At 41.1% G+C, this 12,687-nt stretch overlaps 1 protein-coding gene across 1 annotated transcript in view; it reads right to left on the reverse strand.

Moving 5' to 3' along the window:
- Positions 1 to 45: 45 nt before the first annotated feature.
- Positions 46 to 12,687, reverse strand: part of PRKAR2B (protein kinase cAMP-dependent type II regulatory subunit beta) — a 178,152-nt gene continuing 165,510 nt past the window's right edge. Inside the window, exons 6-11 of the mRNA XM_019543556.1 lie at positions 10,859 to 11,012; positions 7,163 to 7,264; positions 6,560 to 6,634; positions 4,542 to 4,607; positions 4,231 to 4,369; positions 46 to 935 (exon numbers count right to left, since the gene is read on the reverse strand). Coding sequence (XP_019399101.1) covers positions 802 to 935; positions 4,231 to 4,369; positions 4,542 to 4,607; positions 6,560 to 6,634; positions 7,163 to 7,264; positions 10,859 to 11,012 — 670 coding nt within the window. The 3' untranslated portion in view covers positions 46 to 801. The remainder of the gene's footprint in view (positions 936 to 4,230; positions 4,370 to 4,541; positions 4,608 to 6,559; positions 6,635 to 7,162; positions 7,265 to 10,858; positions 11,013 to 12,687) is intronic.

Genomic DNA, 12,687 nt, shown 5'->3' on the forward strand with positions numbered 1-12,687 from the left:
TGTGTGTGTGTGTGTGTGTGTGTGTGTGTGTGTGTGTGTGTGTGTGTGTGTGTGTGTGTGTGTGTGTGTGTGTGTGTGTGTGAAATAAAAAATGCAATTTATTGCAAAAATATACAAGTCCTCTAAATTGCATAAGATATTACAATACCTTTCTAACAGGCTTACTGAAACACGGCATATTAAAAAAGAGGACTTTTAACAAATCAAAAAAATGTTAAAATCAGATAGGTCATGAACTTTACATAAAATGTACTGTCATGCTTTATTGTATGAGTAGGTTTGTGGTATTCCTTTTCTATACATCTGTCATAAATACAGCATAGTATCATGACAGTTTTAATAAGCAGACATGAACATCCACTGTGTATCTTCTATATTATGAATACTTTGAACGTTTTGTGTGCACTAATACTTTCAACATATCACAATCAAACCAACAGTCTTCCAAAAAAATCTTAACCATTCTGTAGATGAAAAGCTGGTTTAATAAATTCACCACGTGGATTTCTTAAATCTGTGTTAAAGGACCTGATTTTCCCAGGTGCTATACTGGTACAGCTCCTCTCAATTCAAATTGAACGGCTAGTGCTAAGCCATCCTGGAAATCAGGCCCAGAGGTTAATAAATCCCTATTTTGCTTGCCAATCTATCCATTGTAGTGTGACAAAACAAAACAAAAAATATTCCCAACCCTAAAGTTACAGAAAATGCTTGGCATCTACAGGAAGAGAGACTTTATCAGTGGACTAACCACTACTGTGCTATTTTCTCATAACAGATCTTGTTGGTCCACACTTTAGTTCATGCACTGGGATCAGCAATGTCCATGTTTGTTCCAAATAGAGCAACTAGCTGCTCCTCATAGTTTGCAATGTTTCTTTTCATAATTTCCATACAAGGTCCCAAAAGCCTTTCAAATGCCTGTACATCCATAACTAAGATAAAAGGGGAGAGAAAGAGAAAGAAAATATAATGTGGCCATCAGCTGCAGAAATGAATTTTTGAGTTTATAAAATTAACTGTGCAGAATTTTACATTGTAATAGGAACAATTAGTGAGGCCCATCATGTGTCAGCTATAGAGTAGAAGTGACTTTTCCCATAATATGTGGTCCTAAGCAGCACCTCAGCCCCAATCTTGCAAAGGCTCATGGCTATGCTTCATTTCAGCATTAGAAATAGTTCCACTGAAATCAGTGCATAAGCCTTTACAGGATCATGGAATTGCAGCCTGGTTTAAAAGATAGTTAACCATGTGGGCTTAACTAATGAGTTATTCTGGAGAATTAAAAAAACCAAAAACAATACAAAAAACCCCACAAAACATTATTCAATTTCTTTTTTGGTTTAAGAAGCTTTACCTTCCAATCATTATAGAACTAACTGTGAAGGTTGCGCTTAGTTAGTAATAAAAACTTATTTTTGACGATATAAACTAATAAGTATATATCCAGAAAAACTCAGTATTTTCATCACCTAGGTCTCCCTACAAGTCTATAAAGCATAAATTTTCCTATAAGTGCGTGGTTCCTTAAGATCATGTTCTTTACTTGAGAAGCAATTTATGTATCACAATAGTTATACCTGCTCTTTTAGTTAAATGTAACATCTGAAACAAATACCATGCCCATAATTTGTGCAGCCTTCTATTTAAAACTTTTTCTGTTGTATTTATTGTCATTCCTTCTTTTCTCTTTTTAAAAAGTTGCTGGAGCTAAAACATATCTGAGTGTCTTTGCTTCAAATACTGCTTTGTACTAACAATAAAAATCTGTCATTCACAACTGCGGTACCAGGCACTAATTTTAAGTGTTAATTTTGTAACTGATATGATATTGTGTAACAGAAATAAGTTTGCATAGTGCTTTACAGACAGATAAAGCAAAATGTCCATGTCCCTATGATTTTACAATCTGAACTGTATCCATCGTGTAATGGATTATCAATAATCAAACATTCAGATATATAATAAAATCCATTTAGTTACACTATGATAAACACTTCTATGTCCCTAACATAGAATCTCTATTAGGAAATGGATTTCATTTAAAATTTTTAACAGCCTGATCTGCACATAAAAGTTGCACCACTTTGTTTAAAGGTGTGATTTTAAAGGGACTAAAAGAAATCCTTGAAGCTTTGTGAGAGGAGTGTTAAAATGATTAACTTCAGCTGGCTTAGGATGTTCTTACACCAGTTGAGAAATGTCCGCGTTGTACAGTATTATAACAGCACTTCTTTCTCCTCATCACCTTTTTCTCCTAAAGGAAATGTGTTACTTCAGGGAAGGGGATTTTCCAGGTGTCAACCTGGAAAATCTCCCTTGTGAGAAAACTCTCTCAGAAGAGTGAACGTTTGTACGTTCCTCTCTCAGTCTGACTTGGGAGGGGAGGGGAGCAGCAGGGCAGCACTCCCTGACTCTTTCCCAGACTAGGAACTGGCCAGTTTGGGGGACAGGAGGGGGCTTTGCCCCACTCTCCCCTTCCCTCCAGGCTTGATCTGGGATGTGAGGGGTGCAGCAGCCTCTGCTCCCCACTTCTTCTCCTAACTGGGGACTGTCAGCTAGAGGACAAGGGCAGTGATAAAGGAACTGGACTCAGGGAGGCTTTCTCCAGACCTGATACCCAGCCTCACTGGCTTCCCCTTGATGCCTGCATAGCCCAACTGAGCAGCAGAGATGGTAACTCCAAAGCTGGGAGAGGCAGGGGGAATGGCTGAAAACCAGGATTGGTGACAACCTAACTGACCTTGCTTCCCTACATCTCCGGCTTCACATTGCCAGCTCTGCCACTCAGCAGGGCAGCAGGGTAGCAATTCAAAAGCAAGCAGATGTGGGAAGTGGGCTTGAGGAAGTTTTCCCTGCTTTAGTTCCTGGCCTCGTGGGCTTTAAATGCCATGTGTTCTGCCCACCTGGCTGGAGAACCTCTTCTTGGGGTAGTAGGTCAATATTCCTTGTTCTCCCCAGACACAGGAATGCCTGGCCTGGGGAACCGGCTACAGACTTTGCTCCACTCCCCTCCTCTCCTGGACTGACCTATGGGACAGGATGTCCCCAGTCTGGGGAAGCCCAGGGACCCTTTCCCTGCCACTTCATTCCCCACCCCAGAAATGGGAGTGGAATAGCCCTGCTCCCCACATCTTCCTCAGACTGGGATCATCCTTAGGAAAACACAAGAAACAGCAGAGATGGGGGTGGCTGCCGGCTGAATGCCTGTACTGCTTCCTCTCTCAGAAATATTTCTAGTGATGGTATTGCTCAGAAATTTCTAACTAGAAATGAACACCTGTTCATGAACATACAGTTTCCAGAAGTTTGGCATCCCAGGAGACTGTCTGTGAGGCAGCAGGAACTTCTTGATGTGACAGGACAGCAACAAAGCTCAGCCCCACACAAGGGCAGTGGCAAGACTATTACCTGTTTACTATAAATAGTTCTTTCTAGATAAAACTTTCTGTAAATAATAAAGTGTTGTTTCTACACCACAAGCCTCATCAGGATACTACAGACTGCATGCAGCAGCTTACTTGCTCTGAGCCAGCTCAACTGCTTCTACAAGTAGAAGCCAGTGCTCAGTCAATAGCTACTGCTAATTCTTAGTGGCTATGAGAGGATTAACACTGGACCCTGCCCCTTCTGCCTGCTGGGCCACAGAGAAATGACAGCCATCAGAACGAAGTGGCTGCATGCTTCCATTCCAGTGAAGAAAAATCAGCTTCCCCACTTTAGATATGTGCCCCAATTTTGGAGGTTGATTATATGGAGAAGTTTGCATGTGGTATGTGAGTAACTGCATTAGTCAGAAATGGAAAGATTAGCTGAGTTGGTAGCATGGAAAGTCAGTTACATCAGGGAGCACTGGTTTCTTGGGTGCTAATCAAGGACAATCTTTTATTTGTCTGTAAATTTCAGATTTAAATAAGAATGCTACAAGTGATTGCTATGTCTGTCTACAATAGAATAAAGCCATTTTCACCTCTGTCCAAAGATGGACCAACTGGGAACCTGTGAGTGCCACCAGTTGTTACTTACAAAAATATCTGTAGTGTAGACAACAATTTACTATAATAGATACAGTATGTTTTAAGAATCCAACAACTTTAAGAGAATGCCACAGAGTGACTGAAGTATGATCTTTATACTAAGGAAGACAGTACAGAACAAACAGCATTTCCTATGTTATAATGCCTTTTATATTAACCATGGCAAATAAAAATATCACTGGATTAATACCTAAACACTTGACAGTTCCAAGGGCGAATGCTGAAGCTGCTCGAGGTTTGTTAGTTACAAGAGCAAGTTCTCCAAAATACTGTCCTCTAGAGCACCGGGCTATTTCAACTGCCCCATTCTCTTCTGCATCCTGTTTGCTCTGAAAGGTCAGATTAGAGAAAGAAAGGGAAAGTTGCTGAATATTGAGTTTTACAAAGAAGTAAAAAAACCTGAGTTGGGAACTACAGACAGCTGCTGTTTGACATTTAAAATGTACTAATAACTTCAATATTTCTAAAAATTTAATTCAAGCCACTTTAGGCATCTCTTACCTTCCTTTTCATTGTAATTCTCACTTCTCCTGATTCTACAATGAAAAAACAATCAGCCATGTCTCCCTGTTAAATAGAAAAGCAGATAATGAAAACATTGGTATTGTTTTTTCATTTACAGTAATAGTAAGAAATACAAAACATGTTTGCAGTCAGTAGCTTATGATACTTTTTGATACCCAATGCAATATATCAACACCTTCTTTTGAGAAACCTGTAATTAGGGCAAAACATGGTTAAAACGTCCATACAAAAATGAGTCACAAGCTTTCTTTAAAGGAAAGGCCCTGAGAGACTTCATATAGATCCCAGTCCTGCTACACCATGAACAAACCACAAGTAAAGCTCCATTTCAGGCACAGGAAGACACAGCTATGGGATCTGTATAAAGATAATGGCTTCAGTTCTTTAAACAAACAAGCTGCTATTAACTGACCCAGTGGATGATAGCAGAACAGTTGAGTCGGTGCCTACAAGTAGTTAACTACAAAGATCTATTCCACTTCCCATGCTGTTCTGTTCTTGAAAAGAATATAATGGAATATTATCAAGAATATCAACATGCACAGAAGGGGTAAAAGCAGGTGTCCAACAGAAATTGAAGAAGAGTCTGAGTCTGCATTGCCTGAGGCCTAAATCGATGCAATTATTTTCACGCAGTTCTAAAGATGTGCATATATAAACAGGTACTGAATGACAAGTAAATCTCTGTGCCTGTTAGTGTAATTAACAGTCTCTTCTGCTTTTACAGCATTTACATTCTCTAAATATTACCAATGAAAAACTAGTTTACTTCATTTTGTTCCGACTGACAATGGTTTTTAAAGTAGAGCAGATGAAAAAGTAACCGCTAAAAACAGCAAGAATGTGCCTATCAGACATTGGTGAGGCACTTACAGCATTGTACAATCTAACAGGGGTGTGCGAAGTGGGCAGTACTCGATTTGGATTCGGCCCGACTTGGGAGATGGTGATTCAGTTTGCTGATTTGGATCACTGTCCCAATTCGATTCGGCCAAATCTGAAGATTTGATTCCGATTTGAAGAATCAGCTTTCTATGTTTTTTCTATGTACCTTGAGGTACCAGATGCGGCTGGTGAATGCTGAAATGGTGGGGGGAGGTGGGGGGTCCCCTGCATGCTCAGAGCAGATCCAGAAGTGGACTGGAAGTACTTCCAGTCCACTTCTGGGTCTGCTGCCAAGTGTGGGGCAGATCCCCCCCACATCCTCCCAGCTTGGTGATCAGCCATGGGGAGGACTCTATGTGCCCCCCCCCCCAACCTAGGAGCCACCAGTCGCCAAGCCAGGGGGTGGGGTCCTCCACATACTCCGTGGCGTACCCAGAAGTGGACTGGAAGTACTTCTGGTCCACTTCTGGGTCCACTGCTGAGTACGCGGGGGACCCCTGCACTCCTGTGGGATGTTCCATCTGCCCCACCATCTTAGCATTCATGAGCCATGCCTGGTACCTCAAGATATGTAGAAAAACCATATAAAGCTACATTTGTGGCCGAATCATCGAACCTCTCCAAATCGGAGGCTTCTGATTTGATTTGGAGAGATTAATGGGGCTCCTGATTTGATTTGGATTTGGAGATTTGGACACCAAATCAGGCTGAATTTTCTCCAAATCAAACCAGTGACCAAAGCTTTGCACAACCCTACAATCTAACAATGCACCTATCAGAGACAAAATTAATTACATTACCACATCTGAGAGACACACTGCTCATGGTACATACACACAGTATAAAAATATCAAAATAATAGAAAAGCCACTAGAAAATGAATTGAAAATAGCTTGCCAAATAGTTGCACAAAAATCATTCTGCAGTAAAATATTAATTGAAATGTAAATTGTTATAATTTATTTTTAACATTATATAGTCTTCCAACAAGTTTATAGCCTTTGTGCCACTTAGACTAACTTAACATACAATTTATAATGAATCCATGCATTTAATTTAATTTTAGTTGTACAGACCAAAAAACTAAATCAAACAGGGAACTACTATACCTGAGCAATGATTTGTTCTCCATCATTGTATACTTTGGTGCCTATAACATCCACCACTTTTAAGCGTTCTGATACCTTTATAAAAAAAGGCAATATTAGAAATATTCCGCTAATATTACAAATATAATGCCTGTTCCTGTGACTATATACACAGTTTTATGTCTTTATCTATTTGTTATGATTATTACCAAAACACAGATAAAAGAGGCTCTGATAATACATTTCTGATTTACCGGTGAGGTAACTGAACTTCTATTTTTGGACTGAAAGTCTTCATGCTCCAAAACTTCTGATACTATCAAGTAAAGCCATTCTCCAAGTTGATGTGCATTGGTAGATCCCCTGTTTCTGGAATGCCCTGCTGTCTACTAGCTCCAGGGTCTGCCCCTACAGTCAACGTGTGACTAAGCTTTACATAGAATCCAAAATGGGCAATGTTTTTGTCAGTTTTACAAATATCCAAAAAAGAAGATTCTGTTCCAAAACATAGGTATGAAAAGTTTAGAGGAAGTTTATTCTGAGTTAACCTCCCCGGCCATAGAAAGTAGAAGCTCATAATGCAGCTCAGACACATTTGCTAAAATAATGCAAAAGTAAACTTACTTCTAAAGATTTAAGGAATGGCAATGACTCAATAAAATTTTCATACATTCTTCTCTTTTTGGCATTGTTTTTTACAATGATTCTCCTGAACGTTAACCTGTCCTGTAAACACAAAAAGGAAAAAAACCCTTGTATTAATGGAAAATGTTTTCTGGGTGGAAAATGCTTATGAGAGACAGGTGATAAATACATATTTAATCTGATCAATCATTAGAAAGCAATTTTATGTGCCTTAGACATAATAAGATGCATGGGAAGAACCAGTTTCCTTTTAGAAAGGGTCATTTGAAACATTTGAAAGCATATAATTTCAGATACTGATGTTTGGATAAGAAATCCTTGAAGTCAGGTGACTTTCCAATTTTGTTTTTGTTTGCATTCCCGTTTTAAGAATTTACCTTCCCTTGGAAGAGTCTTTGGGAAGGCTTTCAAACATCAAACCCTCTGCCCCTTCTTCCCCGCATACCTGCTGCTGGTTGAGCTGTAGGGTACAGACAGAAGTGCAGCTCCCAGCTAACTCAGAACCATTTCTGCAAAACCTTTTGAATTACAAGGTTACCTCAGGCCAAACAGAAGTTCCCTGCTGGTTCCAGGGAGAAGGGGAATCTAGCTGTGGGGTGGGAGCCTGCAGCCAGATTCCCATAGCAACAGCTAGGGCTTGCTGCCAGCACTCGCTGGTTTCAGAACGGGAGGGTGGAAGGCAGTCAAAGGAACTTGTTCTTGGGGCTCTCCAGCTGGTGCTGAAGGGTGGGGTGGGTGAATTGGAGCTCCCACACCTCAGGGAGGGTGCTCCAATATACCCACCCCACCCATCAGGAGGGACTGAAAAACCCCAGACTGAACTCTCCCTGCACCTTTTCCTCTTCTCCCATTCTAAAAACAGGGACAGGCTGGAAGCTCAGCAGACAAGTTACAGAAGAAGCTACGTTTTGAAACGTCTTTATCTGATAACACATGCAATAAGCGGTCAGATTTTCATCGAACTGTCCATTTTTGAAGCCATTTGTAGCTGTGCACTTGTGTTTGGTCACAGCTATAAATTGCTTTCTGTGGCCAGATTAGGCAAAAAGTGTCACTTCTGTGTGCATCCTCAGGGTGCCTATATATGTGTAACGAGGTTGCTCTGACATGCTGTAATTACATCACATCAGAGTAGGCTCAATTAATCAAGTCTACTGGAGTGTGGTAATTACTGCACTGCAGTAGACTCCAGTGTTATGTGCATCAGTGTCCCCAGGCTGAAAAATGGCAGTGGAGGCACTTTAACTAAAGCTCATTAAACCACCCACCACCATTTTTCAGGACAGTCTTGGATTTCAGAGGCCGGTTCCGGCCAGCTGATGAAAATTAAAATGAACATTATGGGTGCGGGGTGGGGAAGAAGAGCAGCACAAACTGTAATAGGAATCTCTAGTAGAAGGCAAAATTGCCCTAAAATAAGTTAGCTTGATTAGTGGAATGGCCATTAAAAAGGGGAGATGATTGTGAAGTGAGGAACAATAAGTCATTAACAGGCCATTAACTCCCTTAGCAGCTTGAATAGTAATACCAGAGCTGCACCACACTGTCCTGCCCTCACCTCTGCCTGAAGCAGCACTGCTGACATGAGCACTGGGGGGGCAGGGAGTGGGGAAGGGAGCAGTGTCCTGGATTCCACATTGCCCCACATGGTCACCCTAGTTAAGTAGTACTTATGTGGCTAGTTAGCCATATAAACAATATTTGGGGCTACTTTAACAGATTTTAGATTTTATTCAGGCTGGGAAGGTATGTAACTCCATGCAAATCACAGAAAAATGGAAAAGGAAGGCATCAGACTTTTGTCCAAATGGTAACAGCTTTAGCTCAAGAAGTACCTCCCTGACCTAGATGGGATTTGAACCTGCATCTCCAACTTTCCAGCAAAGTGTCCTAAACAGCTGTCAATAGGTTAGGCAGGGCTAAAAGCATCCCTCACCCCTTCTTTTGAAGCTGGTTTATTGTGCAGCCAAACGTGGGGGGAGATAATGTGGGAACTGAAAGAACAGCAGGCTAGAGGGAGTCTGGCCTGCAGGCTCTGTGGCTCAGTGAACTGGGCCCTGCTCTTGAAAGTTTGGAGCCATGGTTTTTGCTTCCTGACACTTACTGTTTATGTTTATGCTTACTGCTGTTTATGTTTTCTGAGCCAGATGTACAAGATTCAACAGCCTGGGGGAGGAATGCCCTTAGCTCTGCCTAGCTCAAGACCCAGCAGGTCAGCCATTCTGTTGGGAAGTTGAAACATCCTTTGTATGACGGGGCCTAGATCTGAATCTTCACAGTCTGGGCAAGTACCCTAACCACAAGCCTGCTGGGTTAAATGCTGGGAGAGTTTTCTCCCTAGCCACTGGTCATGTATATCTGCAACTAACATTTTGGGGATGCAGTTATATACCTTTCTGTAAAGATTAGGATCACAACAGAGGGTAAGAGTGCATTTTTACGCCTCTCAATAGCACTTGATGTTGGCTACCACCAAGACTGGGGACTTTTTGACTGGGATGTACCAGTGCTCCTACTGGGACCAAAGCCAGAGGTTCCTGGCCAGAGGGCCTTGCCCCTCCACTCAGGATCAGATCAATTGCCATATTTGGGGTCAGGAAGGAATTTTACCCTATGGCTAGAATGGTACAGACTGTGGAGGGTTTTGCCTTCCTCTGCAGCCAGATATGTGGCTCCTTACCTGGGATCCCATGAGCAGACACTGACAACCTTTTATAGAAGCAGGACATTGGCTGCCATGATTCCCCTGCTTTATCTGTGGCATGTTAGGGTGTTATATCTGTGTTGTGTCAGGGTAGATAGTAGTTTTATGTAGAGTTTAAATTATGGATTGTATAGGATGCTTTGGATAGGGATGATCCTCCCTCAGATAGGGATTAAACGACCTCTGGAAGTCTGTTCCAGCCCTGCTTCTCTATGATTCTTTTGAGCACACTCATAACAGCAAGTTGAGCAATGCAAAAGGGAAGTAGGATCTAAAATCCATGTAAATGGCCCAAAATACCATTCTTGAGGCTAAATTGCTACTTACCTGCCTACGGGGAGTTAGATTTGGGCCTAGATAAGGATTATAATCCATGCCAGCCATGCTCAAGCTGCTCTAACAGAAGCTTAGCAGTCTAGCACCTCACTGATCAGCAAGGAATGTGGGCTCTAGATCTGTATATAAACTCAGATAGAAAAAGGCATTTGTAAAGTACAGAATATGAATGTAAGGTCTGCCACTTTGGGAAAATTTTGGTAAATTTATTACTTTTGTGTGGATTCTGGATATAATGAACCTGAAAAATCACTTCACGCTGGAGTTTTTTTTACTGTAGCCAAATGCATTCATGTTTAGTGATATCTAGAAATACACGGTAAAATAATTGTCAGAAAAACTGCAATTGGAAAAATGATAGCTAACTCTTAGGAGATACTTAGGAAGCTTCCAGTATTACTTTTCTTGGTGTTCTTACAGAAAATTACAATTACCCTTCTGATGCTTAGCTGTTATATTCAGTGCCTGAGCAGACAATATTTTTCCAGACTTTCTCAGGACTTTTTAAAACAATACATTATACTCTGTTTTTCAATCAATGCTGCTATACTTGTCTGCCATACAAGTTTTAATGCATTTTATGTAAATATAAAACCATTTAAATAAAAAAATAGTAAAACAAAGATGTCACTTACCAGACCCCATACAGCACCAGGAGAGGTAGCTATTATTGTAGCTGCTCTGGGTGTATTGTACATTAAAGCCAACTCACCAAAGCTTCCACGGTTATCATAGGTACCGACACATCTCCCAACACCATCACATTTTACATAAATATCGTATGTCCCTCTGTTAACAAAATACACAAATACAGTAAGTATGCTTCTTGCCATTCAGCAACTCAGTACTACCTTGTTTTAATTTATTCTCTATGTATTCCACCAAAGATAATGTTCTGTAAATATGGTTTTGTTTGTTGTCCTAGTAGAGAACAGCTTGCAGAGACATCACTCATTTGTGTACACCCTAAAATAGTTGATATTTTTAAGCAAACTGATTATCAATTCTTAGTGGGGGAGTGGTAGTTTTTCCTGAAAAACTGATGTTCAGAATTGCATTTACAGCTACAATTGAAATAAAAATTTCTGTGTTTTCTTGAATATAAGATGACCCAGATTATAAAATGACCCCCCCCCCAATAATTAGATTCTATATGTGAAAAATTTATACATTTGATATAATTTTCCAGGTATAGAATCTAATTTTTGGAAGTTTCTCTTGAACTTATCCCCCCTCCCACTTCTGCAGCAAGGAAAATCAATCTGGGGAGTCAGGTAGCCCCTATGTCCTCTGCCCCCTGCAGCTCTTTCTCCCTTTCCTTACTCTCAGACCCTGCTGTCCCTAAGCAGATGGAAGAGAGAAATACATTTGAAATAACTGATCTTAAAATAAGCACAGCTGTAGTAATTTGCATATAGTACCCATAGACTCAGTTCATTCAGAATTGATACATTTTAACTTCTTTGAAGCTGCTGCAAATTTTATCATAGGTACTCCATAAACACACTTAAGTAGCACTTTGGCATCTACTTATAATATAAACTATGCATTATATTAGTTAAAAGCCAAAAGGCTCATGATTCACCATATAATTCACTGGGCTGGGACCCAGCAGAGTCCACAGCATTTAGTGACAGAGGAGGCAGAAAAGGCTGAAGTACTCAATGCCTTTTTTCACCTCAGCCTTCACAGACAAGGTCAGCTCCCAGACTACTGCACCAGATGGCACAGTTTGGGGAGGAGATGAGCAGCCAACAGTAGTGAAAGAACAGGTTAGGGGCTATTTAGAAAAGCTGGACGTATACAAGTCCATGGGGCTGGACGGGATGCACCCAAGGGTGCTGAGGGAGCTGGCTGATGTGACTGCAGAGCAACTGGACATCATCTTTGAAAAATCATGGCAACCAGGAGAGGTCCCAGATGATTGGAAAAGGGAAAACATAGTGCCCATTTTTAAGAACAGGAAAAAGGAGGATCCAGAAAACTATAGACCAGTCAGCCTCACCTCAGTCCCTGGAAAAAGCATGGAGCAAACCCCAAGGAATCTATTTTCTAAGCACTTGGAGGAGAAAATGGTGATAAGGAAAAGTCAGCATGGATTCACCAGGGGCAAGTCATGTCTGGCCAACCAAAAAATGTCTTTACTGTCCGAGCCCCCAAGACCTGGAATAGACTCCCTCCAGAGGTGGTGCAGGCACCTACTCTGGACTTATTCAAGAAACATTTGGATGCTTATCTTTCTGGGGTCCTTTGACCCTAGCTGACTTCTTGCCCCTGGGGCAGGGGGCTGGACTTGATGATCTTCAAAATCCCTTCCAGCCTTAATATCTATGAAATCTATGAAACGTGATTGCCTTCTATGATGAGATGACTGGCTCTGGGGATGTGGTGAGACCAGTGGATGTGGTGTACTTTGATTGTAGCAAGGGTTTTGATAGGTCTCCCACAGCATTCTCGGAGGCAA

Source organism: Crocodylus porosus, unplaced genomic scaffold (assembly GCF_001723895.1).
Source record: "Crocodylus porosus isolate Cpor-Errol unplaced genomic scaffold, CroPor_comp1, whole genome shotgun sequence".
Classification (NCBI taxonomy): Eukaryota; Metazoa; Chordata; order Crocodylia; family Crocodylidae; genus Crocodylus; species Crocodylus porosus.